The sequence below is a fragment of the Furipterus horrens genome, unplaced genomic scaffold, assembly GCF_987537825.1.
Source record: "Furipterus horrens unplaced genomic scaffold, mFurHor1.1.pri manual_scaffold_6, whole genome shotgun sequence".
In the NCBI taxonomy this organism is placed as follows: Eukaryota; Metazoa; Chordata; class Mammalia; order Chiroptera; family Furipteridae; genus Furipterus; species Furipterus horrens.
The window spans coordinates 4,179,322-4,206,767 of record NW_028327176.1 but is presented as its reverse complement, the minus strand read 5'-3'; the positions used below and the strand labels follow the sequence as shown (position 1 = coordinate 4,206,767).

Here is a 27,446-nt window from a genome sequence, read left to right as displayed (position 1 = left end):
GCTGTGGCCGACCCCCCACCCCGGAGGGCTGGGGCCGCCCTTTGTCTCTCTCACGTCCCCAACCCTTGAACCCGCCACCGTCTTGCCTCCCTGTTCAAAACTAAAACGTCCTCAACTCCCTGGAACTCTTGTGCGAAACGTCAGTATCCAGTGTCCTCTGCTGCCACCACACTGTCTTCTCACACCAGGGACAGGAGAGCCCTAAGCCGCCACCACCGCTGACTCTAAGCAGGACCCCTCCCGGCTCTGCCTGCCTCCTGGGCTTCTCGCTGCCGCTCCTTAAATGCTGGGGTTCCCGGGGGTGTCCCTTCGGTACCTGCCCTCTGTGACTCTCCCTGGGTGAACTCCCACACACGTCACTCACTGATGATTCCCTGGTGTCTGCCCCCCACCGAGACCCAGGCTCGGGCCCAGCTCCCTCGCCAGAGCCCCGCCTGCCCGGGCCGCTTGTGTTTTCGGAAACCCCTGGCTCACTTCACCCTGGAGAGAACTAGCGCTTCCTCACTTTGGTGTTCTTCAGTCAGCATCTCCTCTGTCCGAGTGGGCTGGGTGACAGGCGAGGAGGTGACAGCCGCGGCCAGCCCTGCCCCGCAGCTCCTCGTGTAGGCAAAGGTCAAGAGCAGCCTTGAGACTACCTGGGCCAAAGGCCGACAGGAGGCCGGAGGACGCAGGGGAGCGTCCCCTGCCTGCTCTAATGCACTTGTCAGCAGCTGTTTTCCTAGATTATGATCTCCCCGTCGACTGGGGCGGGGACAAGCCTTTAAAAAGGACCAGGTAGCTCTACACATACCGATGAGACTATAATACAACACAGAGGAAAAGAGCAGGTGGCGGAATATGAGGTATGAAGGATCCTGTGGGGACACGTAGTCTGTGGATCGTGGGACCACAAGAAACACTCCCCGCGGCACAGGGGCTCGGCCTGGCGTTCATGTGCCACGGCCGTATTCGGGGCACCGAGCTGGAGGCAGGCAGGCTCGGGCCAGGCCCCTGCGCCCCAGAGGTGCCTCGAACGCTCCAGGTGGGCTTGCACACGCCCTCAGCCTCGTCATTACAGGCCTTGGGGACGGGGGCGGGGGAGGGGCCACAGTCGGATCCGGTCTGCGTTTGGACAAACCACAACGGCAGCCACATGGAGGACAAACCGAAGGCTGAGAACCAAGGAGGAGCTGGGCAATGCGGCGGGGACAAACGGAGGAAAGAACAGCGGGCTGGCAGAGTAGGGGGGACAGGATGTGGGGGTGAGGGAGCAGCGGCGTCCGCGCTGGCCACCGGCGGGGCCAGGGAAGCCGGAGGAAGGCGCTGGCAGGGAAGATGAGCCGGAAGTCTGTCGGGAGGAGGCAGGACGGGGAGACGCAGGAGGCTCGGGCAGAGGTAGGCCTGGGGGCCCAGGCGGGCGCTGGGAGGGGACCCTGAGCAGCCCACAGTGCAGGCGGGAGGGGGGTGCGGGGGCCGGGACACTGCCAGAGGGTCGCGAACTGGAAGAGCATCTGAGCCTGTGGCCAGGGCAGGGGCAGCCCCCGGAAGCAGGGTGCGGCCGCGCGTTCAAAGCACACAGAAAAGCTGGCTTCAAGAAGCGATTCCTGTTAGATCCTATTTTCATAAAAATTGAGTAAGAATTAAACCCAGCCTGAAGGAGTGCACACCCGCACGTTAGCAGTGTTTTCTCTCAGTGTTAAAATGTCAGGCGGTTTTATTCATTCTTTGTGTTTATCTCTAGTTGCCAAAATTTCCTCAGTGAACCTATCTTGCTTTTGTTAAAAAGAAAAGGGTAAAATAAGTCTTGGTGCTGGTGGTTTGGTTTGGTTTGGGTTCTACTTTCCTGGGGCCGGGAGGGCCGGGCCTCGAGGCCAGGGTCTGAGACGGGCCGGTGTTTCTCCCAGGAGTCCCTGGGCCCCCGGCTGCCCGGAGGGGTGGGCCGGGGCGGGCAGGAGGCACCTGCCCCGAGTCCGACAAGAAAGGGCACCAGTGGACAGGGGCCCGCACAGCAGAGGGAAGGGTTACTGGACTCAGGAAACCCTGGCAGGAGCCCGGGGACCTGAGGGACATGGCCTTTCTGGGGAGGCTGCAGGGGCAGGAAGGGGAGCCCCAGTGGCCCCAGAGCGGGCTCGTCCCGGCCACCCCGCTGCAGGACGGCCGGGTGCCGCCCCTCCGCCCACCTACCTGAGCACGGACTCCACGAACACCCTCAGCGCCTTGATGTGCACCCAGGCGATGAAGGCCTCGCTGAAGTTCACCTTGAGCCAGCGCAGCAGGGGGCCCTGCAGAGACAGCAGAGCCGTGAGCCCTCCTGGCCACGCTGCCCGACCACCGCAAGCCAAGAAAGGACGCAGGTTTGACAGAGCAAGCCCTGAGCTGAGAAGGAACGCCCAGGCGCCAGCAGAAGCAGCGAGTGGGTCCGACGAGGCCGGGTGAGGCCCAGGACCACACTGTCCGGGGGCCCGGGGCCGGGACTCTCAGCGGCCAGCCACTGGGAACAAGCGTGGGGCCCCGCACACCGGGCCGCCCCTGACCTCGGCGTTCGGCAGGCAGCCGACAGGCGTCCGTCTGACACTATGGCTCTGGCCCAGTCCCCATGTCACCCACAGCCACCGCGTTCAGGAAGCTCCTTGCAGGACCACAGCCCCCTGGGCCATGGCACCTGTCACTGATGCTGGTGTGTCCAGTCATCTGGGGGAGTTCAACGTCTTGGAGCAAAGGCTCTGAGCTCCCACCTGATCCCTCCAACTGCCCACAAAGGTCAGGGGTGGGTCCAGCCACGGCTGGACAGCAGAGCTGCCCGACCACCCCTGCCGCCAGCCAGGGACTGCCCGCCACCAGCTCCAGCCACCTCCAGGCAGAGCAGAGGCACCCCTGGCCCCAAAGCACCATCTGCTGTTGGGGGGCGCGCATAGCCCCAAAGAGGAGGAAGGGATCGTTCTGGGCTCCTCGGATGGAAGACTCCAAAGCCGTACAGATAACAGGAAGTGCGAGGCCGTGTTCCCTCAGAAGACACCTGCGCTGGCAAGGACATGCGAGCCAGGGAACCCCAGGGTTCCGGGGGCTTGCTTACCTCACCCTCGCCCTCACTCTCTCTGTCGGTGTGCCCCGCGGCAGGCCTATCGGGGTTACCTAGCGGGGTTACCTTAACCTTGTGGTCCGGGAAGGTGGATGATCCCTTTTTAAGAGCAACACAGGAAGTTTGCTAAAGGCACAGAAATGGTTTATTAATCTCTTAGGAAACATGCATCAGAAACAACAGACACAATTCTCGTGGCCTGGAAGGGCAGGTGAGCTCCAGAGCTCTGGCCCACCCCCGGGACACGCGCCGGTTAGACAGAGGTGAGCCGTTGGGCCCGGGGTGCGGGAAGTCTTTGTCGGTTCTGGTTCCGTATTCCACGGGAGGAGCTGATGGCTGGCAGAGGGGGCAGTTTCCACAGCGCTCTCCTCTGCCGGGCCTAGGCCAGGACCGCCCCCCCCCCCCCCCCAATAAGCATGAAGATGAGGACAGAGGCAGCTCCTAGAGATGCAGTGGAAGAGCCTGCCTGTGGAGCGGACCGTCCAGGAGCCTCTGCCATGTCCCGCCCCCGGCAGCCCCCTTGGCGATCATGCCACTTACTGTCAGGACATGTCGCCCTTTATCATCATTTTTCTCTCAAAGCTCAGAAAAATCCTACCTTGTGCTCTCAAAGGAAACTGATGACCCCCCGGGACCCAGCTTGCTCCTTCCGGATGACAAGCAACCAAAAAGACACACGAGCTGGAGGCCTACCCACCTACAGACAGGCTAAGGGGTCCGAGCCTGAGGAACCCGGGGCCGGGCTGAGCCCAGCTGTCCCCTGCTCACGGGCACACGAGAGCCTCGAAAGGGGCCGTTTCCAAGTTAGTGTGTCTCCTACGGAGCCCCCTTCCCCAGCAGAGAGGGAGGGGCTGGTGGGCAGGGCTCCCGGGGCCAGCGCCGGGGGCGGGGGCAGAAGTTGACACCAGCTGGCAACCTGAGACCCAGGCGGCAGGTGTCAGGTTCGTGTGTCACCTTGATCCTCGGGGGTCTGTGCCAGCACACGGGTGGATGCCAGGGGACCTGAGCACCAGCCCTCCGGGCAGGGTCTGCCGCCTGGACATGTGTGGAAGCTGCCATGATCTGGCTTCCACACGGCGGGAGCCGGGGACCACTGAAGAGACCTCGGGTGCGGCCCCAGGTATCAGAGCTGAGGTTCAGAGGGGACCTTTTGGATTTCAGCCCAGGACTCTGACTCAGCCCATCTCAGAGGCTCTGAGACATGGGTGTGTGTGTCCCTCCATGGTGCACACATCTATACACGTACGTCTGTGTGCGTGCTCATGGCTGGGGGACACTTTCAGACGACCGGTTCCCATTGCCTGTCAAAAGGGACGGGCCAGTCCAGGGGGGCTCTGAGAAGCCCATTTCGAAACTCACTCCAGAGGGGCCGCTTGTCTGGGGTCCCTCTGAAAAGGGCATTGACTCAGAGGTCAGGCCAGACGTGCAGAATCCTCTGGCCCAGCATCAGGAAGGCTCAGGGCAAACACGGGCCCCAGGAGAAGCACTTCCTGCCTTCCAGCCAAGCACGTACTTACAGCTTTCTATTTACACATGGACTCTCCTCCAAGAGGCCCGTTCTTCCTCTCTGCACCGGAGGTAGGTGCTCCCAGAACCCTCCCTGCTGGGACTGGGGGAGGGGACCCGAAACAGCCCACCCAGACAGGGGCCCCATGGCTTAACCCCACGCAGCAGCCGAGGACGCTGCGTCTGGAACGTGCTCACTTTACAGAGCAGTGAAGTGACTTTTTCAAGGCTCCACTGTTCACATTTCAGAAACAAAAGTCTGGTCTGCCCCCTGTTGAACTTGGCTGCCCTCACCCATGAAACGTTCTGAGTGGCTGCTGTCGGAAGTCTCAAGAATAAGTGCCCACTCTTGGCTAAAAGCAGAGCGAATGTAAACCCAGGTTCTGGTGACGGCCATGTCACATCACACCTGGCAACCACACTCTCAAGGACAGCGGTGTGACAGCTGGCCTCACTCTGGAGCCCCGCCTGCCTTGCTAGACCTCAGGGCCGTTGGGTCCTCTTCCCAGGGCCAGCGCTCAATGACCGCTTGGGGCCCCGGTCCCTCACCGATGGAATGGGGCCGAGGCCCTCCTGGGCAGCGCAGTGCCAGGACTCGGTGACACTGCACGCACAAGGCACCCAGCGCCACGGTTCATGACTCAGCGGCCACCTCCACCACGACTCGTGCTTGTCCCCTCCCCCCAGGCCCTGCTCTGGCAGCCCCAGGAGAGCGTGTGCCCCCCGGGTGGTGTGTGCCAGGGGCATGGGGATGACGGCGTGGAGGGGGGGACCCGGCAGGGCCCGCCCGTCCCCATCTCGCCTGAAAACCCGCCGGCCCGGCGCGCATACTCACATACTGTTGCTTCTTATCGGACAGCAGGCGGCTCATCTCCTCCCTTTCCCGTCTGATCTCCTTCTCATCGTAGAAAAACTCCCGGACCGTGAACCTGGAATCGGCGAGCGGAGGCCGTCACTAAGCGGCTCCTCGTCGGGGCCCCGAGCCGGCACCAGCCCCCACGGCCCTTACTTGTTCTCTTTGGCTTTGGTTTTGAAGTCGTCAATCACTTTTCGAAATAGGGTCACTGTGAAGAGGCCTCCCTCATCGTCCTCAGTAATCAGCCTGTGGGAGAGACGCGTCTGTTCGCCGGACTCATCCTCAGGCCCCAACCTGGGGCGGGGCTGGGAGGCGCCTGTCCTCAACCTGGGCATGTGGGTGGCTGCAGAGGTCGCTTCTGTCCCCTCGGCCTGCTGGCCTGTGCACAGGGGCCCTGCCGGCAGCCAGGGCGGGGGAACCCGGCACCCTAACTCAGTGGTCCCGGCTGCCTTCCTTCCTCTCCCGCCCCTCTCGCCCCCCCCTCCCCCAGCCAGAGCCTGGGGGGCCTCCCGGCCGTTTAAACACAGGCCTCCTAGTGGAGGGAAGGACTGGCCCTAGCTATGCGGTCACCAGGGTTTGGACCCCGTTCATAAAGTGCCTGAGAGGTCAGGCCGCCCCTGGGTGTTGGTCACTGCGTGTGCAGACAGGTGCCCCTGGTCCTGACACCCTGTAGTGAAAACCATCTCACAATGGCCATTTCACGTCCAATGTCAGAGTGTTCTAGTTAGGCACACCCTCCTGGCACACCTCATGTGAAACCGCCCTGGCTGCCGCCCCCAAGGGCATGGGGGCTGCTGGGGCCGCTGAGCTAAACACTTTTGAGTCCCGCTGGCCAGGTGACCCAGTAACGGGAGTCCTCGGACCCATGCAGAGCTTGGTGAGCATGCCCGCGGGGTCACCCTTCTCCAAGCCTGCACTCCTAGAGGCTGACCCCAGGCTCCAGAGACCTTTCCAGAGTCACCTCCACGGACGCTCAGGGGCCCACAAGGCCTCGGGCTCTGGTCTGAGGCTCTCCCAGTCGGCACCCCTGGCAAACTGCCGCAGAGAGGCAGGTTGGAGAGCAGTGAACACCCCTGCCGAGCAGGCAGCTGCAAAGGCCAGCTCCTCTCTCTGTCAGTGCCCTTCCGGCTGCCCCTGCAGACCCAATGGCCCCTGGCTCCTTCCTCCAGCCTCCCGTGTGACCTCAGGCTGTGACTGTCCTGTGCCCTGCCACCCTCATTTTTGCTCCTGATGGCTATCCCCCATGAGTCTGGGACCCTGGGAGAGCAGCCTTGCAGCCGGGGCAGCCTCTGGGCTGGGCTGGGCATGGGGAGGGGTGCCCTGAGGCTGGGCCCCGAGGCCCGGGAGGCAGAAGAATGGGCCTCACTGTCAAACCTTTAAAACCATAAGCTGTTTCAGACAAATACCTATGTATCTGCCACCCAGCTTTAGATATCAATTTTCTTTTTCTTAAATTTTTTAATTTATTGATTTTTAGAGAGAGGGGAAGGCAGAGAGAAAGAGAGAGAGAGAAACATCAATGTATGGTTTCCTCTCACGTGCCCCCAACTGGGGACCTGGCCTGCAACCCAGGCATGAGCCCTGACTGGGAATCGAACCAGTGACCCTTTGGTTCACAGGCCAGAGCTCAATCCACTGAGCCACACCAATCAGGGCTAGACATCAATTTCCATACAGTAGAAACCCACTGTGTCCCCCCTCCAACTGCACTCTGCTCTCTGCCCCAAGGTCACTTGTGTTGAACTTGGCGCTTCTCATCCCCAAGCACGCCCATAATTCTGTGCACCTGCATGTGCCTAAGTCACACGTGGTTTAGTTTGTCCACTTGCAGACCTTAAGTAAGTGGCCTCATGCCACACGTGTATCTTCTGCAGCTTGCCTGCTTAACATCACAGAGTGAGGCCTGCCCATGCTGCGGCGCAGCCTATATCGCTGGCCTTGCCAGCTCTGGGGTTGGTATTCATGGCTTGAATATATTCTTCTACCCCCTCTTCTGTAACTTACGCAGCCCTCACTAGCCACTCCTGCTCTGACCCCAGCAGGCCACACGCTGAGACTTTCCCAGCCCCCACCCCCACCCCCCAGAATCCACACCAAGCTGAAAAGGCAAAGCAGAGTACAGCAAAGGAGGGGAGCCAGGGAGGGCTTCCAGGCGGGGGGCGGGGCCAGGGAGGCGATGCTCCAAAAGGTGGAGGGAGTCAGTCTAGCAGGTGGCTGGCTGCGTGGCCATGAAGGAGCTCTATGTCAAGGGACTCTTGTGTGCACAGGTGTTTGGTGGTCGGGTGCCTGAGAGCGCCCACCCGTGCTTCCCAGGGGCACTGAGGGCAAGCTGAGGTCGCACTTACTTGGTTGACCGCGGGACCACCATCTTCGATAGCGATTCGTAGGTTCTTTGCCATTGTATGTAGTTTTCTCTGTGAGAACAGAGTAGTTCAGTGGTTTCTGCCGAAAAGGCTGAGGGGCGCCCTGAGTGTTTAGGAAGCCACACGCCCCTTTCCCCGGGGGGCTGAGGTGAGCAGAACCAGCGCCCAAGAGAGCCCCGGAGCCCTCAGAGGCCCTGTAGGGGCTCTGGGAACCGCCCACCCCGCCCCGCCCTGTCCTGGGCCCGGCCTCCCCAGAAGGCCATGAGCAGCTTAGGAATCCCAGCCGTGTGGCCTTGGGCAAGACAATGGTCCCCAGCCACCCCAGGCTCGTAGCGAGGGCCGTGAACAGTCTGCGACACCTGGACATAACAGGTGCTCAGGATACGGCTGGCCCTGTCACTGCCATGCCCGCCACAAGGACTGTCACTCGGTCCCCGTCACCACCACATAGCTTCCATCCAGGGCCCTGGGGGCACCTCTTCCTCTCTTCTCTCGATGCCTAACACACGTGAGACCCCAACGGCCTGCCTTCCTCACCCACTTACTTGGGGACGATGACCAGAAGTGTGACCAGATACTCAGAATCCAGCACGAAGTCTTCTTTGTTCACAATGTCACTCAGTGTCCGAGTGAAGAGGTTCCCCCTGAATCCATGTGGGACAGGGGGGTGTGGTCAGCAGAAAGGCACAGGGAGACGGCACCCCCAGCAAGTGGGGCAGGCAGGTGGACGGGCAGCGGGGAGGCTTGGGCTGTGCCCCAGCTCTGCGTCTGGGCAGCCAGGGCCGCCATGGCTGGCAGGGCCTCGGGCGCTGTCACCAGTCACCCGAGGAGCTGCGGAACCCAACACCTCCATCCCTTGCGCTGCCCTGGCACAAGCCACTGCTGTCACTGTCGGGAGGGGACCGCTGGGGACAGACCGCTCAGGTTACTCAAGCGTCAACACAGCGGCCAGCTCTCAAAGCTGCCCCGGCTGTCCTGGGCAGGGACAGGCCCAGAGAGCGCTGTCACTTGACACACCTCACAGCAGCCAGGGGACGCACACCTGAACTAGCCTCTGTGTGCCCAGGGGAACCTGGCGGTCATCGAGGCCGTGGTGTTTTTAGCACACGGATCCAGGCCGCCGCACCAGCGAACAGGGCACGACACAGCTAACGGAACTGTCTGTGCCGTCTGCACACGGGCCGTGACAGCGGCTAATGCATTAGCACGCCACGCTTTCCGAACAAACAGCTCTGGGGCGCTTAGCTGAGGCTCAGGCGAAATGCGTCCCGTGTCTCTCCGCCGCCTCCCACACCATCCCCGGTAAGTCCCTTAGGGTCCCTTTCCACGCTCAGACCTTACCCACCCAGCTCACGCTTGTATAAGCCCTGCCCAGAGGAGACTTCCCCTAAACGGCTGTGGTGTGAGTGTGAGCACTCCAAGGGCAGAGAGTATATGATCTGCTTTGTATCTTTAGGGTCTAGCATAAGGCCTGAGTGCATAGCAGGTGCTTAATAAACGTTTACCAGGCAAAGGAGAGAATAATTGGGGTGGGGGGGCTTAGGGCTGGTTTCCCCCTCTTCACTCTCCCCTTCCCCTCCCTCAGAGCATGTGCTCCATACACCAGGCAGCCCTACAATGAGCCAGTGAGGGGACCAGATGTTTGCTCAAGTCCCAAACCATCCTTAGGTCCACAACTTGGGGTGCGAATGGATGGCCCAGGAGGCAGATGGCCTCGTGGCCCCCTGGCCAATACCAGGACGGATCTGCCCCAAGGCCACCATTTTGGGCAGTCGGGTCCTCCCCTCCCAGCCTCTGTGTCTGTCCACCTGTCTGTCTGTCTGTCTCCCTCTCTCTCACAGACACAGGCCTCCGTCAGGGCCCGGCGGCCGCGGGTGGCGTGGGAACAGGGCACTCACTGGGACTTCTTCTCCAGGGTCTCCAGGGTGGTCTTCAGGGTGTTGTAGGCGGCCGTGCGGGACTTCAGGTCGGCGTCAATCTGCGCCAGTTGCTGTTGGTAAGAGCAGAAGAGCTTCAAGAGTTGGTCAAACTTCTCGGACCTGCCACAGATCGCTCCTGGTGTCCTTGAGGAGAAACAACGTCCTGCCCGTTGACCAGGGGTGGCTCTCCTTTACACCTCGCTGCTCTCCGAGCGCCCGCATTTGGCCCCACGGTCAGGCCCCAGGAGGCCGGGAAGGGGTGAACGGCCCACTTTGCAGATACGGAGGCCCAGGGAGCTGACCCTGTGCGCTTCCGGCCCGTCTCCTACAGGCAGGCACCCGGCGCGGCCCCAGCGCACCCACGGCCTGCGCGCCACGCACTCTCAGGCTCTGCTGTGAGTCAGCTCAGGCCGACGCCCTCCTGGCTCCTCCGGGGCCGCCACGGCTCAGCCCTAACAGTGCCCAGGTCTCCAGGCTCAGCTGTGCCCCGCGGTGGCCCCTTCCCGCTCGGGTAGGTGGTAGAGCTCCTTTTAGGTGGGAGGCAGGTCATCTGCCTGACATTAAGGAGACTGTTATGTTCCAGAATGTTCAGGAGCACATCCCACACCCCCTCCTGCGGTGGGCAGGGAATGAGACAAGCTGGCGCCGGTGCCCCGTTGGCCCCGCTGGGGTGGCAGCGTCCTCCCCAAGGGCTAGAAACAGTGAAAGAAAATGCCCACCAGTGCCCAGTCCACCGGGAGCCCTCCCAGCAGACGACAGCCATGGAGAAGTGTTGTGAAGTCCCTGAAAGAGCCGCCCAGTGCCCAGTGAGCCCCACATAGGTGTTGGGAGCTGTCGGGAATTGAAAGGAAGCCCCCACCCTGCCCCCCAGGGTCCACATTGCAACATCGGGGTCCACCCCACAAACTTGGTGCCACAAAGCCTGGCACCCACATCACGGGATCAGTGAGCGAGGTAGGCTCCCCGCGCTGACACGTGTGGGGTGTAGGGCCATTCCCCCAGCTCCTGAGAGCCACTGTGCCCACCTTCTCCCCCGTCTGTCCTCAGCCACGGTCAGTGACAGCCCACGGGGGACATTGACACCACGTCACCAAATGCACAGAGCAGCGCGTGCCGACACGGGGACCTCCCCAGAATCACTGTATGAGAAAAGGGGCCATCTGTAGGGTGGGACCACTTTTGAATTGAAATATATAGTTTTTATATGGATGGAAGGAGCTGCTTTAAACTTTCAAGCATCGATTTGAGAGTTTAGGGAGACTAAAGGGACCAGGAAGGGGGGACTAGGGGTGTCACAGGAGAGCTTTAACATATTTAGCTTTACATTTGGCTTTGTTTGATTTTTGAGGGTAAGATTTGTACTTTTATTTTTACAATTAAAAAAATTTCTTACTTTGCAAGGATTGCTGATTTACAGAAAATGGTAAAACTGGAGCACAGGGACCCATGCTCCAGTGTCGGCCATTGGTAACGTCCCACATAAAACAGTGCGACAACATGGCCAGGAAGCCGACGTGAGTGCAATCCGCAGACCCTGAGTTCTAAAGTAAGACTGTTTTTTAAAGAGAGAAAAAAGTCAAGAAAAAAAAAATCGTGTGCCCGCTTTACTTTTCTGATTTCGCCACAAGCCGATGAGAACCGGCAGCGGGTTCGGACCCAATGAAACAGGGAGGGGGCGGGGCGCTGGGACCGCGTCCGCCTCTGGCCCCGCGTGGCGTGGCGTCTGCTCCGCACCTCTCCGAGCTCCGAGCCACAGAACTGCTGGGAGCTGATACAGTCCCCGAGCGGGTCGCGCACAAAGGCACGCCCTGTCCTGCGCAGGCCTGCGCTCCCGAGGGCGGGTCTCAGTCACCTCTGCGCCTCCCCGCAGAGGGGCCGGCATGGGCGGAGCTGAGGGGGCCGTGGGTTCCACAGAAGCAACCACTGGCTCTGCTCCTTCAAGGGGCAGCCCCCCCCACGGGAGGCAGGCCCCCTGCAGCACCCGGAGAGGTGTCACCTCAGCCAGCACCCCGTGAATTGGCAAGGAGCAGGTCCTTGCCAGCCATGCACGCGGGGGAGGAGCAGAGCCTCTGCGGTTACACCAGGGAGGTTGGGGTTGTTCTGAAACTACAGCATCACCCAGCACGTGGAGACTGACACAGCCATGGCTGGGCAGGTCCCCGACCAGGTGACACACTGCCACTCAGCGTGCAGGGCTCCGCGCCTCTCCATGTAAGGCAGGGCCGGCGGGCCCAGCTCCCAGCTGTTAGAAGGTCCAAGGCCTACCCTGGCCGTGTAGACAGGGCTCCTCCCAGGGTGAGAGACCGGCTCCGTCACCCAGACGACGCCACTCGACCCCCAGCCAGCCACACAGCGACTGTCATTTCCCTGTGGCTCTCCCAGGGTGGGTCTAGTTAACAGCCGAGACCTCCCGCTGGGGGGACCCCCAGATGCAGGCCAAGGGCACCCCATGGGCACCACTGGGGCAGGGCAGGGTCAGGGAGCCCATGCCTGGAGCCTCTGCCGGGCGGACGCACAGCGCGGGCCTTGCAGTGGGGTCGGCCCGGTGCCCCCAGGGAGGGTGCCATGCACACCGCACACGGGGTGCCAAGCCCTGCGTGCCTGCCTGGTGTGAGGTCTCAGCCCTGTGGCACCTGCGGGGGGCACCTCGCCTCAGCCAGCCTTCCGTCTGAGAGCAGAGGAAGGCGACACCCAGCTCCCAGGGCAGACGTGAGAAGGAGCAGAAGGAAAAGAGCCCAGCCTGCCCGAGCACACGGGGCGCCACCAAACCTGCTCTCTCCCCGCTCTCTGCCTTCTTGCCAAAGCCGTTCTTTGGATCCCCTGGACTAGAGAGAAGCCAGGCTTGGTCCTCCAGCCTGCTCTGTCCCCCCTCAGCCAATGCCTCTGTGTGCCCCAGGGCCGTCATCACTGGGTCTGGTGGCCCTGGGACAGCCTCTCAATGAGGGGACTACGGGGTGGGCACTGAGCGCTGGCCTCCGCGGTGCCGGGCAGGGCGCAGCCAGCGCACAGACTGACGTGTGCTCCCGGGTTGGTGGTGGAGGGAGGGGCACAACAGCCCCCTGGAAGCTCCAGCTGGCAGAGGGGCTCCCAGCGGCCCCCCCACTGAAGCCTTCCAGTACCACTGCCCCTGTCCCAGGAGGGGGCGGGCCTCTGTGACGTCAGCAGCGCCCCTGGAGCCGCGCCCACATTCCCGGGCCCTCTGGCCCCGTGGGCAGGGCATCGGCTGGCAGCGAGGAGAGGCCAGCTGCACGGGGATGGGTCCCAGCGGCCACCTCCCTCAGCTGGCCTGCCCAGCCACGCCCAGGTGGCTCTGCCTCTCTGTGCAGACAACAGCAGGGCTTTGTTCCTGGCCTGGCTGAGAGTCTCCCACCTGGGCCAGCAGGAGAGCGGACCTATGAGGCGCTCCGCGTATCGTGGAGGGAGAGGGGACAGACCATCATGGACCATCAGCGCCCACCCTCAGGGGGACAACAAGAGTCACCAGGAGTCACCATGGCTGCCAGACCTCACAGGGTCCCCAGAGCCATGAAGCAAATGCTGGAGGCCACGCTCACCAAGATGGCGGAACCACGGGGACAGCGCTTGCTGGCTTCCCTGTTGTCACGGGCACCTCAGACGAGGGGTGGGGCTCCAGGGGACACGGCTCAGGAGTTAGGGCTCCAAGCCAAACTCTCCTCAGAAACAGACAGTTTCATTGAGTGAACCATCACCCTGGGTGGGAGACGTCATGCTCTAAGAGTGGGTCGGGATGGGGCTACTGTCCATCAGTCCCTTTTAAAAAGAAAAGAGGGGGAGGGGCGCAGTGAATGGGTCAGACTCTGGTGGCTCAGAGAGCCTGTCGGTCAAGGGGACTGTCCTGTGATGTGCAGACACCGGGCCAGGTAACGGGGCTGGAAGAGATGGAGGGCGGGCAGGGTGTCCTGTCTCCAGGGCACCCACAGGTCCCTGACCTTGCCTAGGGCATGGAAGGCCACACCTCAGAAACCCACGAGGGCCGGGCCAGGACTGGCAGGAGGCAGATGGTGCCGGGACCCCACCCAGGGTCGGCCAGCAGGGCCAGAGCCCAGCCTCCTGCCTCGGGCCCCCCAGAAAGTCCCTCTCTGCTTCGCCAGGGCCCTAATGCCATGTAGATCTGCTTCAGATGGTCAGAGTCCCCAGTCACGGAAGCGTGTGTGTCCCCGGAGGGCGGGCCCTTCTCGTACCTTTGCTAGTGTGTCCGCCACGCTCACCAGCGGCTGCTTCGCGGGGTATTTGGCCATGTCCCACTCAAACTGGGTCACGAAGGACGTTAAGTCAACTGGAAGAACACAAGCACATCCCGCCACGTGAGCAGGGCTCTCCCCAGGGGAGGTCCAGCTGTCAAACCCCAACCGAACATCACACAGACACACCAGGGGGGCAACGAGGGGCCCGAGGACAGACTCAGACTCCGGGCAGCAAGCCCTGCAGGGCGGAGCGCTGGGCCGACGCCTGGCCCCTGGCTGCACCCGAGACCCCACCGTAAAACACAGCAAGCCGGAGGGACGCTGTCCCAGGAGCCCCCTGCACCACAGGCCCGGGTGGCTGGCCCACAGCAGATGCCGCTTTGCCGGGAGACAGGAGCAAAGTCGGCCAAGAGTCTGAGGGCACCAGGCTCACCCGCTGCCTTTTCCAGTTGCAGGGGCCACACGTCCCTGCAGGGTTATTCTTCTGATGCACTGTACCCCGAAGGCATGCCAGGACCCCCAGCCAACCCCCACAGACACGCAGCCCGTCCTGGGTGCCACCCGCTCGCAAGACGCGCCATCTTCCTTCCTCCTGTGTCCAAGCACCTGGCAGAGGTGACTTCAACCCACTGGGTCTGTTTTAAAGAAGGCGTTTTAAGCACGAGAGAAATGCCGGAATGGCGAGTGTGGTTTTTGGCATCTGGCACAGAGGTGCATTTTTCAGTGTATGTCCTTTATTTTAATATAAAGTGTCCTTAGAATTAGAGACATTCCGTGTGCTCGCACCCAGGGGAGGCCCACGTGTGGACACAGAGAAGGAAGCACGTTCTCCCGGAAGTCACGCCTGCCGGCTCCTTGACCTTGATCCCACAACCGGCACCGGCAAACAACCATGTGGCGTTTAAGCCCCCAGTCGGTGGTGCTTTGCTCTGGCAGCTGAACCAGATTGACATGGGCTTGGGGGTTAATTTGGCACTGGTATGGACTTTGGTGTTGCCACATTATGGCAGGGAAATGGCCTTGTAGAAAGAAAAATGGACTTGGGAGGAGGTGAATCACAGTCTGGATAACAACAGGGGGTGTGGTCAAAGGTGGAACCAGAGGTCTGGAAGGGCTCCTCGGGGGACCCCAGGAGTCCATGACCCCACTTCCTGAGCCCTACTGTGGGCCAGGCACTGGGCAAGCATGCTGGTCACACACCGCCCAAGGGAGGCCTTGCCCTGTCCCCAAACATAGCCTTTGGTGACAGCAGGCTCTGGGGACTGTCCTCCCCTCAGAGCGGCAGCCCCCTCGGGCCGTCCAGCATACCCTGTGCTGTACCTGTCTCTGCTCGCCTGGGAAAGAACAGAACTGGCCTCCCCGCGCTCCCCTGCTGAGGTCAGTGGTGCCTGGTCGCCCAGGAAGCCATGTGGGCCTTGGACTGGTGGCCCGTGAGATCAGGCCGCAAGCCAGGGAGGCCCCTCAGGCAGCAGCTCTTGAGCAACGACGGTCCCATCCGAGAACCAAAGCAAGGCCTTCCCAGCGGCCAGCAGAAGGAGGACCTGTGACCACACAGGCAGTGGCCCGCATGCCTGAGGGGCCTTCTGGCGGTGACGATGTCTGTGCGCATTGCCAGACGATGGTGTGCTTGCTCGGCTCCTGCTGAAATCGGATGCGACTAGCCCTGCCAGGCCCCAGGCTCAGCTCAGGGCCAAGAGCGAACAACAAAAGGGGTGCCGGCCACAGCTCAGAGCCTGGACAGGGACCGAGTCCTCAAGAGCGGAGAAAGCCACCACGCAGAGAGGGGACCTGCCGAGGTCACAAAGCGCATTACGCAGCAGGACCGGGCCCGACCGCCTCTTGGCTGGTGAGGTCCGCCCTCCACACCACCAGCACCCCAGGTGTGCTCTGGAGGACCCCGGCTTCCCACCCCACCTGCCGGGGCTACACGGAGTTCCTCCGGCGAGTGCTGTCAGCTCCAGGGCCCTGGTCTGCAGAAGGAAAAGATTCCCGTCCGAAGAACATCAGCAGAACCCAAGCCAAACTCAGTGTGGAAAGGTCGCTGGACAGCGGTCCCTTCCAGAGCCTGTGCCATGCCCTAGCACCCTTGACCTTTGTTGGCATTGGCCTGGGGTACAGAGCAGGCTTTGGGAGCTCATGGGGACCCAACCGCAGGAGGCCTAGAGGTAGTGAAGCAAACAAGCAAAGCCGAATTTCCTCTCCTGGAGGAGGGAGGCGGCGCGTCTTAGAGTTGGCGCCATCTGGACGGGGGACAGAAATCATGGAGTAATAACACCTGATGTCAAGGCACGTGGAAGCACTTTCTTCACGACTGGAATGTGAGCGCGAATCCCCGGTGTTTCTGTAGGACAGTAGCTCTCTCCCCTAAGTGAGCTCTTCTGTCTAGGGCCCAGCGGGTTACCTGCCAGGAAGTAAGATCAGCTGATCTTTTTAACAGCCTCATCTTCTTATTAGCATCCGCCAGAAATCTCCATATGGCAAACAGATTGCCCTTGGGAAGGCATGTTGTTAACCTTCAGTCTGTACAGATTTGTATTGGTCCTAAAAGGATCTGCTGCCTTTGATTCCACCGGGTTGAGCCGCTGGAAGAAAACCCAAAGCAAATGGCTCCTTCTAATGCTGAAACTCTGAACGGCATGTTTGGCCTCAGGGACTCCCTCAGGGGGCTCAAGAGAGGCAGGCTCCTTGCCCATCAAGGCTGCACAAAGCTAAGCCTGGCATTTAAGCTGCCAGGGGCCACACAACAGCCAGCCTCCGAGAGCTGAGAGGACACCAAGGACAGCCACCAAGGCGGGAAGCAGACAGCAAGGTCAAGATGTTGAAGTCCATCTGGGACCCCAGAGTCAAGGCATCCCCACTCCAGGAGGCATGCAGAGCTGCTGGGGGTGGGGGGCAGGGGAGACCCGAGGGAAGGGGGTAGGGAATGAAACAGTTGCTCTCTGGGTCATGAGGATACAGTGACCAAGTGCAAGGTTGTACTTGGGAAACCCGTCATAGCCTGATCACTGTACCCGACGACCAGACCGAGACCCCACCTTCCCAGGGGCATGCGGGCACCGCACTGAACACACACACACACACACACAGCAAACAAATGCACAACCTACTCTTTAAATATCTCATTTTTTCCTTCAAACCTGCAATGTAAGAAGGTGTCATTATTCATCTGCACTCACGTACAAAGCCAAGTTCAGATCTGGGAGTATGAACATTTCCATTTGTCAATTGAAACAAGCAAATAAAAAGCTTTTCTAAGGTTGCCAGGAAGGAAATAGGAAGTTCTATGTAATAAATGATATAAATGTTTATATAGAATCTATACTCTCATTTTCAGCACAGATCCAGGCATAGAGCCGCAGATTTAATTAACTACAGATATTTAAGCACTGAATTCTAACGTCTCCAAAGCTGCAAGCTTTTCATCTTGCACATTTTAAGTGCGTTCAAATTCCAGCTACACAATTAACGGAGCAAACATTTTTGGTCTAACTCTCTATTCCCTGGGCACAACTTAAGATTTCGGGTTGAGGCCTTGCTCGGCACAGGAAGGCATTTCAGCCCCGCTTCGGGACAGGGATGATAAATCCGTTGGGGGGTGAGGGGCAGGATGGAACTTTCCACGCAGGAGAGAGCGGAGGCTGATGGAGAAGGTGGGAAGGACCGAACAACCTGGAGACCCCACTGAACACATTTCCACTTCGAATTTCACAGAGGGCTTTAGCTACAGGGTAAAAAATGCAAGGGGATGATAAACGGGCGAAGGGGGCGTGTTTTCAAATATCCGAATGACAGCGGGGTGTACAGTGTCTGTCACTCCAGAACTCCTGGGGGGGGGGCGTGTATCACTTCAGTCACTACTGTGTGGCCACACCCAGGGCTCCTGATGGGCCAGCAGAGCTGAGGAAGGATGGCAGTGAGGACCCGGGGTGACCTACCTCCGTTGGCCAGGAGGTTCTCCCGGACCTTCCCCTTGGCGTCCTCCATGACCTCCACCACGCTCTGGGCCATTCTCTTTATGAGGCTTTGGGAACAGAACACAGGGCCAGTTAGAGCAGGGAACTGCCCTCAGAATACCCTCAATCAAGCCCTGGTAGTGGGAAAAGGAGTGGGTGCCCCCCTTTGGGGAACAATTTGGCAGCATGTAGGAAGAGGCTTCTAACGCTAGTGGCCTTTGAACCAGTACGTCCACTGCTTGGAAACGATCTTAAGGAAATGGGGCAGACAGGAAAAGCTTCCTGAATAAAAAGGATGCTCTTCGCAGCACTGTGGCTGACAGCGAAGATATGGAAATCACTGGGAGGTTCTGCAATAGGGGATTGTTTTAGTAAATAGTGGGGCCTGCAGCTGAGGGGTTATTAGGCAGCCTTTGGAAATAAGGTCTGTGAAGAATGTCTAATATCATGGAACAAGGCATGAATTACAATGCTACATGGAAAACAAGCAAGACTCAAACTTATACAGAACGTATGGGTGCAACTCTTTGAAAATGTTCTTCCTATTTTAGTTATTTTTTACTATACTCCGGTATGTTTTTTAAAAATATATATTGTATTTACTTATTTTTAGAGAGAGGGGAAGTGGGGGAGAAAGAGCAGGAGAGAAACATCAATGTGCGAGAGATGCATGGGTCAGTTGCCTCTTGCGTGCCCCCAACTGGGGACCTGGCCTGCAACGCAGGCAAGTGCCCTGACGGAGACTCGAACCGGTGACCTCTCGGTTTGCAGGACTGTGCCCAGCCCACTGAGCCACACCAGCCAGGGCTGGTATAACTTTTATTGCTAGAAAACTTAAATTTTTTCAGTCGCCAGAAAGTATCCTGAAGGCTTCAGAAAGTATTTGGAGGCATCAGGACTCAACTTTGCACGGCTCTGCCAATTACCAAGCATATAATTTGGGCCACATTTATTTAATCTCTTTGAGCCTCCGTGCTCTTAGGTGTAAAATGTAGATTATGGCCATTTTGCAGGATTCTTATAAGTATTACTATAATTAATCAGGCACCAGGCATCTAGTAGCAAAGAGGGAAAGAAGGCCTACACCAAGAAGCTGATCAATTAGAACTTCGAATGGAAAAATGCCAAATCCGGATCAAAGTCTAAAAGTTCTGATGATCCATATCTTTGCCTCAGGCCCTCTCTCCAAAGTCTCCGGGCTCCCAGGCAGGAGGTGGTGTTCGCTGGGAGGACGGAGCAGGCCATTGATTTCCAAATGGAGAACACAGCCTTCTGCTGCTGCAGGCCCTGGGCACAGAGCGTGGAGGCCCGGCAGCTGGCAGGGAGGTACGGGAAGGGCCCAGGTAAGAAGAACAGAGGGAGGGAGGGGAGGAGGGAGGGAAGCCATTTGTGTCCTGAATTGGCGCATTTCCAAAAAGTGAACCCTTCCGTGGTGCACATGATTGAGGTTTTCCTTTGTGACGTGATTAAGGTTTTCTTTTGCTAACACCTACTCAGTGGAGTCTGCCAAGTGCCAAACATTCTATCATCGTTATCTCATGTGATCCTCACAAAAATCCTTGAAGATGGCTATTACCCCATTGTACAGATGGAAAGATGAGGCCCAGAGACGTCATGTGCCCCCGCCGCCCAGACCATCGGTGGCCTCTGAGGCTCTGGGCCACCAGGCCACACTGCTGTCCTTTTTTTTCTTCTTTCTTTTTTTTTAATTTTTATTTTTGATTTTAGAGAGATGGGAAGGGAGAAAGGCAGGGAAAGAAACATCGATGTGAGAGAGAAACATCGATTGGTTGCCTTCCGTATGCGCCCCAACTGGGGAACCGAACCTGCAAGCCAGGCATGTGCCCTGGCCAGGAATTGAACTTGCAACCTTTTCTGGTTGGTAGGAATGACACCCAACCAACTGAGCCACACTGGGCGGGGCCACACGGATTCCTTTACAGTCACCATGACCCATTCGGGGCCAAGGCCTCCACAAATGTGCTGGCGTTCCTCAGCACAGCAGCTCTACACCTCACTAATCATCACTTGAGCAAGTTACCTAATAATCTCACTCTGTTTCCCCGGCCACAAAATGGGCCTGACTCTGCCCATCTCGCAGGGTTATTTGTGGTGGTTGGTGCAATGCGTGCTAAGTGCCAGGCCCTGGGAGTTTGGCAGGTGTCTTCAGGTGTGCCATCTGCAGCCTGGTGGACTGTATCCAGGCTCTCCACCCTCTGGCTCATGGATAGATTAGGCAAGAGATAGGGGTGGGTGCGGGGAGGGTGAGTCCGGTTCCCTCCCAGGTCCAACAGCCTCTGTCCTCTGGTCCCCTCCAGCCTAGGGGTGCGACAGCACCTCTCCATCTGCCTGGCTGCCTGCATCATCCCCCCTACAGCCCACACACCACTATATGTCCCTTTGTAAATAGGCGCTCCTCAGGTTATCCTAATGAGTGTGCCTTCTGTTAAGACCCTGGCTGGATAAAGCTGATGAATATTCTATTAAGATCCTCCCTAAGATCTGCCCTAAACTCCCAGCCTTTAAAACCCTCAAAACAAAGGTCCCAGTGTGCCCACGCCTTTCCCTCCCCTTCCCTCCCTCCACAGGCGTGCATCTCCTGAACTCTGAGGGTCCCCACGAGACTGGCAACCAGGAGAGCAGCGGGCAGCAGCCGCTTCTCCTGGGCTGACCCCCCAACCTGTCTCCAAGGCCCCCTTTTCTCTGACTTCCCAGTGAGCTAAGGCAGCCCTGCCTAGGCTCTCCTGTTGCTTCTTCCATGCTAAGTCCTTCCTCATTTCACGGTCCCCAGTTTTAGTAAACGTACCCCCAAAGTCCCCTGGCCTCGTGTTCTGAAATCTTTCCTGCATGAGGTCAAGAGCCCACACGCTACAGTGGTACCTAGACAGACCTTTCTGGTAACAATAACAGCTGACATTCCCCCTTTTACAGGGGTTCTCCTCTGCACACTGTATGTAGAGCGACCCCACAAAATCACCCTGGTCACGTGAAATAGAACTCGCGTTGGCCAAGCTGGCATTATACAGCATGATTCACCCTCATCATGGCACCGTCATTCTGGGGCCTCTTTAAAAGCCGGTCTACCCTGGAGAAAATGTGCCCTGGAGCGGGGCATGGACGGCCCGGCTCCTTGTCCCAAAGTGCTGCTTAAATGCTCTAGGGTCCTGTGGTCTTGGGGCTAACGGGGCAGTCTCCTCCGCATCCAGATTCGAAGGGAAAAGGAGCAGCGTGCATTGGTGAGCAGCCCTGGTGAGTTGGTCCCGAAGTCAATCGACCAAGCAGCGGGGTCCCCATGCCCAACTGCAGGGGCGCCACGTGCACATTGTGAAGAGCAGCCCCACGATGTGTGACCAGCAGCTGGCTACAGGGATGGACAGGCAAAGGCCGGAACAGGCAGAATAAGCAAATCCATGAAGTAGGTGGCCGGTGATGGGCGGGGAGGGGATGGGTGGTGACTGCTAATGGGTACAGGCTTTCTTTACTATTTTAGATGATGACAAGGTGCTGAAATTAGTTGGTGGGGAGGGTTGCGTTACTTTGTAAATATGCTGAGAGTAATGAATTGTCATGTCAAAGGGGTGACTGTTACAGTGTGTGAATTATATCTCAAATGAAAAAAAAAAAAAAAAAATGTCCTGGCCTTTCTCTCGGCTTTAGGGTGGAGACCCAGCCTGGAGGGGAATGTCAAAGACTACAGTCTGGCCCTTCATGCTGGATGTCTGCAAAGGCCCCTGGCTCCGCTCCCTCTTCTCCATCCCGCCCTGTTTTACAGCTGCCAGGAGTCTGTCCAGACCCATCCCTGGTCCCTGTCCCAGACAGATCCCGCCATCTTTCTCCAGGTTTCCTCCAAAGCATCCTCTCTGCTCACCCTGCCTCTCCCAGTCTGGCCTCCTCCTGTCCGTCCTCCCACCGCGGCCAGACGGGTCCCTAGAGCACGCCCCTCAGCGTGCCACTGTACCGCTTAAGCCCCGGCAGCGCTTTCCCAAGGCGTTCAGATATTGATGTTCTGACTCCTGAGAACAGTTTACAAGCGATACCCCGGCCTAGCCAGCTCCCTCTTTCTCCACCCCCTCACCCCACCCTTGCCGTCCGGGACCACCTGGCCTACCTGGGTGCTACCCACCCTTTATAACAGCTCGTGGGTCCCCTCCTGGAGGCAACTCGCCCCTAACAAGTACGACAGCGCTGGATGAACAACCCCACTTGACACATGCTGCTTACTGCACTCAACAGAAATATATCGAGCGCCCTGGCTGCGTGGCTCAGTTGGTTGGAGCATTGAAGTATAGGCCAAAAGGTTGCAGGTTCAATTCCCAGTCAGGGCACATACCTAGGCTGTGGGTTCAGGCCCCAGTCAGGGCGCGTACAGGAGGCAACCAATCCATGTCTCTCTCTCTCTTTCTGAAGTAAATAAACATCCTCAGGTGAGGATTAAAACACACACACATGCACACGCGCGCGCGCGCATGCACACACGCACACACTGGGTGTCCATTGCACACCAGACAATGTGGTGGGGAGGCTGGGGTGAGCAAGCAGACCACAGTTGCTGCCCTCATGGAATCCTCCCTCCGCCACATCAGTGATCACACTGTCAAAAGAGCTGGTTTCCTCCCCTGAGTACCCACTACACAGACAGGTCGCTGCAAACCCACGAATCACACGGTCACCAGCTCCTGCAAAAACATGGTAGCTCCTGCTCTGCACGGCGGCCAGGAACGTGGGCTGGGCGAGAGCCCCGAGGAACAAAATGAGACACCAGCCCAGGGCTCCTGACCACGCACATGTCACCAGGATGGATTGTCTCCACTCACCTCCCCCATCTCCCGGAGTATGAACTTCCCAGAGAATGGACATTTCCTTAAAAAAAAAAAACCAGTGTTTCCTATGACTACCAACCAGTACTCAGTGCAGCTGCTCTGTCAAGCTTAGTCCCTCGCAAGGGGGCCAGGCCCTGGGATCCCATGTTTCAGAGGGTCCTAATCTCACCCTCCTGTGAGCCACATCCATCCCATAGGACCAGGAAGCAATCCAAAGATTGGTGGGTCAAAGGGGGTGCATGAACCGACACTCTGGGTACCCAGAACCCCAGCTGCCTCAACAGGTAGCTATTTGCCCAAGAGAAAGGAAGACGTATGTCAGTACAAAGGCTGCGCATGGTCGTTTATGACAGCTTTACTTTTCATAGTCCAAAATGAGAAGCCATAGAAATGTCATCCAACAGTGAACGGATAAACAAACTATGGCTTACCCATAAAATGGAATACTATGCAGCTGTGAAAACGACCCTACAACATGGATAAATCTCATATAATGATATGTCAAGGGAAAAAGAGTGTACCTACTATGTCATTCCATTTATATAAGCGTTTTCTAAAAATGCAAACAATGTTATAGTGACAGAAAGCCAATCGGTGCTGGAAAATGTGCAGGAAGAAACTGATGACAAAGGGGTGCAGGGAAACTTTCAGGGGTAATGGCTATGTCCATTCTCTTGACTGTGGTGATGGTTTCATGTACAGACAGGGTAGGGCGGAAGTAGGTTTACGCTGGTGAGTACACGAGAGTTTATTCTTGTATTATTAATTATTGTATTATTGTCCACATGAACAACCGTAAACCTACTTTTGCCCCACCCTGTATGTCAAAACTCATCAATCAAAGTGTACCCTTTAAAATTTGTCATTTATTTATGCTCAGTGAAATAAGCCAGGCGGCGAAAGCCAAATACCATATGATCTCACCTAATACAGGAGCCTAATGAACAAAACAAACAAATGAGCAAAATAGAGCCAGAGGCATGGAAACAAGGGACAGACTGGCAGTGACCAGAGGGGAGGGGGGAGGAGGGGAAGGTCAAGGAACTAGTATTAGTGACCCATGGGCATGGACAACGGGGTGGGGATTGGCTGTGGGGGGGGGTAGGACAGGGGAGAGCAACGGGGGGAAAATGGGACAACTGTAATAGAATAACAATAAATAAATAATAAAAATAAAATAAAATTTGCCACTTATTGCATGGTATTTATATTTACATAAAGGCGTTACAAATAAGCCTATACTACACCACGGTAGTATTTCTTACCTGACAGGCTCATAAAAAACCCCAAATGGACAACCCACGTCATCAGAAAAATTATAGGGAAATGAGGACTCTCCTTCATTGCTGGCAGCAAAGCACAATGGTCAACCCAGAGAAATCTGGTATCATTGATCCAAATGACAAAGGCGCATGACCCCGGACCCAGCAGCGTTGTTCTGAGACTTCATCCTGCAGACACACCTGCACACTTACACGTGCAAAGCAACGACGCAGGCGCAACGTTACACACTGTAACGTGGTCGGTGAGAGGCCCCTGCCCCGTAAAAGTCAATAAGCCGTGTGTCCCCCCCCCCCGCCCCCCCGCCCTGGGGCTGCCTGACGCCCTCGGGCTTCACGGGAAAGCTCGCCGCGCGCTGATGCGCAGGAGACGCTGTTAAGTGAAAAAGAAGCGGGACGCTCCGCAGCACCTGCGCGTGACTACTTCGTGTTTCTAAAGGGAAAATATAAAACCATACACTGGGATCGTCTGTGTTTGCATGAAGAAGCACCAGAAATGTGTCCAAGCAACTCGAAGAAGGGGTTTGCTAAGTGGGGGGCCAGGAGGGTAGGATGGGGGACGGTGTGATGGGGCTCCTCACTGTAGAGCCGTTTGCAGGGTTCTGGTCTTTGATGCACGTGACCACATTAGCTGTTCAAAACGAAGAAGGCGCTACTGTAAGCTCTTTCATGTACAGCGGTCCCCTCTATATCGCGGTCCACTTATCACGGCCTCACAGTACTGCGGGATTTTTAAAACTATTATATTTAATTATTTATCGCGGATTTTTCGCTCTATCACGGGATCTTGCGGTGCTGCACGTACACTTAGAATCCCCGGCCTTGGGATCGGCTTCTTAGAAGTATGTTAGGGTTAAATGGGACATAGCTGTGTAAGGTGCGGCCTGAATGACAGCGATGTGCCTCCAGCTCCGCACCTCACCAGCCCCCACCAAAGAGGCAGCCTCATAGCCCACCTCCCCTCCCCCCACCAGGACACGCACCCCCAGCATCCCCGGAAGTGGTGCCAAGCCCCCGTTCTCCTTTTAAAGTCCCCGGGAGGTTGTGCAGGTGCCGAAAGTGGAGGCCCACCCCTGGGACAGGACGGGCATGTGGTCGCCAGTATTTCTGCAGCACTGGAGGGGGCCAGATGCCGTTCTAGGAACAGGGCGTAGACATCCGGCCCCTGTGTTCTTGGGGCTTTGGTTCCACAAGAGACAGACACTGACCAAGAAGGAAAATATTGAGTTGTGGCGTGTGGAATGCAGAGAATCAAAACAGCGTGCGCCAGAGGCACCAGGCTGGCTGGTCTGGAGAAGGGCTCAGGAGGAGGCGACATTTAAACTGAGATTGGGTGACGGGAAGGAGCCCACCTGGGGTGGGAGGTGGGGAGTGGGGTTCAGGCTGTTGGTTATGCACAGCCCAGGACCCGATGGAGCCCGGGGCTGGAAGCGAGGGGGCCAGTGGCTGTGAAGGAGGACACCTGGGACCCACCACTGAGGGATCAGAGCCAGGGTCAAGGGCGTACTGAGGGCATTGAGAAGCCACAGGAGAGTCTCAAGCAAGAAAGTTACGTGATAGCTTTTTATGTTTAAAAGGAACTGTGGCTTCTGCATGGAGAGTGGATAAGAGAAAATCAGGAGATGGGTTAGGAAGGCGTCTGGTGCAAAACTACAGGAAGGAGAGGGGGCTGGCGTGGGGAAGGCAGGGCACTGAGAAGTGGGCAGACGTGGGACAGGCTTTGGGGGTGGAGCCCGCAGGGCTCAGTCCTTAACCCTAACCACCTGAGGTCAGGGAGAAGGTGCCAGACTATCTGCATGAGCACCTGGTGCATGCGTGCAGGGAGCCTGGGCTGAGACAGGGGGATGCGCCCCTGTTAGCCGTCTGTTGAGGATGGTATCTGTCACCTTAGGACAGGAAGCCATGCAAAGAAGGACCATTTCAAGTTGCCCCTTGCCCTGGCTGGTGTGGCTCAGTGGGTTGGGTGTCGCCCCATAAAGCAAAAGGTTGTGGGTTCGATTCCCCATCAGGGCACGTGCCTAGGTTTCAGGCCAAGTCCCCAGTTGGGGGCGCACAAGAAGCAATCGATCAATGTTTCTCTCCCACATTGATGTTTCTCTCCTTCTCTTTCTCCCTCCCTTCCCCTCTCTCTAAAAAATAAATAAATAAAATCTTACAAGTTGCCCCTTAAGCTCTTAAAAAGGGCCATAGGAATGGCTACCACCCACTGAAGGTGTCACAAGCCAACACAGAGTATGGGGTGAGCATGACTGGGTTGAGGTTTGGAGAACGGAGGAGCCATGGGTTCTAGGAGCTGGCCAATGTCTGACTAACATGGACATGCCTTAGATGAAATTTTTAAAAATCTCGAAGGAATTGTTTTGTGAATTTCACAATGTTGCCTCAGGCTGGCCGTTACCCCTCAAGGGCTGTACAGAAGCAGCCAGCCAACATTCCTTCCTTCCCCACTGGCTGGACTTCTGGTCTGGTGAGGGCTGCTGGGAATTATGAGGGTGGGGTGGGGGGAGCGGGTCTGTCAGATACTGAGTCACCTAAGGCAAAGCAGAGGCATCCCAGCAGCACCTGGAGAAAGGGGTGAAGGCAGGGCAGGCTGGGGAGAAGCTAGATGCCACGTGCCAAGGGCCTGTGGCCAACAGGAGAGGAGCAGGGTGACGGGGTTAAGGCTTGACAAGCATCAGCTGTGTGACCCGGCCCAGCCGGGAGACGCGGCTGTGTGAATGAGAGTTCCCATCTCTAACGTGGGACTGCCCACCATGCACTGTGCTGTGGGCAAGATGTCGTGAGGAAAACCTGGTGGCACCCAAGGTGCAATGAGTAAATGGCAGTTCCTGCAAGGGACGTGACAGCCCCCGGGGGTGGCACTCAGGACAGAAGACAGTAAAGCAGAGGCACTAGAGAACACCACGTGGCCACCCTCAGTGGGGGTTTAAATGTCACAGAGCTTGACGCAGCGAGTAGTAACAGCGAGGGCACCAAGTATAAAAACGGGGACACAGCAGGTGGGAACACCGTTGATCACATCCGTCCAGGAGGCCCGGCAACGCCACACAGTGGAACCAGGAAAAGACCAGGCACCACGGTCACTCAGAAACAGCAGCACTGTATTAGGTCACAAAGAAAAGCTCAAATTCCCAAGGGAGAACCAGCCCTGACTTCGTTCTCCAACAACAAAGCAGTAGAATTGGAAATGAAAAACAGAACCAAAAAAACCCAACCTTCCAGAAATTAAAAACAAAAATACATATCAAAATTCTACATGTCAAAAGTTATATAATACTCAGAGAAACTGTCCTTGCCTTGAGTATTACGGAACAAAACAAAAAAGGACATATAGGAACTAAGCCTATAATTCAGTTTTACAGAGAAGAGCAAGAAAATAAGCCCAAATAAAGCAAGAGAAAAAAATTGGGATAAATGCAGAAACAAAAATTAGAAATAAGAAGAACGATAAAAATTGATTTTAAAAACTTGAGAAAAAAATCTGCT

The 27,446-nt window shown here is 57.5% G+C and overlaps 1 protein-coding gene across 4 annotated transcripts in view; it reads right to left on the bottom strand.

Annotated features, from left to right (window-relative positions):
• ATP6V1C2 (ATPase H+ transporting V1 subunit C2) overlaps positions 1-27,446 on the bottom strand; it is a 37,525-nt gene that overhangs the window by 1,139 nt on the left and 8,940 nt on the right. The window contains exons 3-12 of one of the 4 annotated variants that reach the window (XM_090280906.1): positions 17,843-17,928; positions 17,015-17,044; positions 13,905-13,999; positions 9,682-9,773; positions 8,329-8,427; positions 7,766-7,834; positions 5,574-5,666; positions 5,400-5,493; positions 3,053-3,184; positions 2,164-2,261 (exon numbers count right to left, since the gene is read on the bottom strand). In XM_090280906.1, the coding sequence (XP_090137032.1) occupies positions 2,164-2,261; positions 3,053-3,184; positions 5,400-5,493; positions 5,574-5,666; positions 7,766-7,834; positions 8,329-8,427; positions 9,682-9,773; positions 13,905-13,999; positions 17,015-17,044; positions 17,843-17,928 (888 nt within the window). The remainder of the gene's footprint in view (positions 1-2,163; positions 2,262-3,052; positions 3,185-5,399; positions 5,494-5,573; positions 5,667-7,765; positions 7,835-8,328; positions 8,428-9,681; positions 9,774-13,904; positions 14,000-17,014; positions 17,045-17,842; positions 17,929-27,446) is intronic. The other 3 variants (XM_090280908.1, XM_090280907.1, XM_090280909.1) reach the window with 3 other exon arrangements.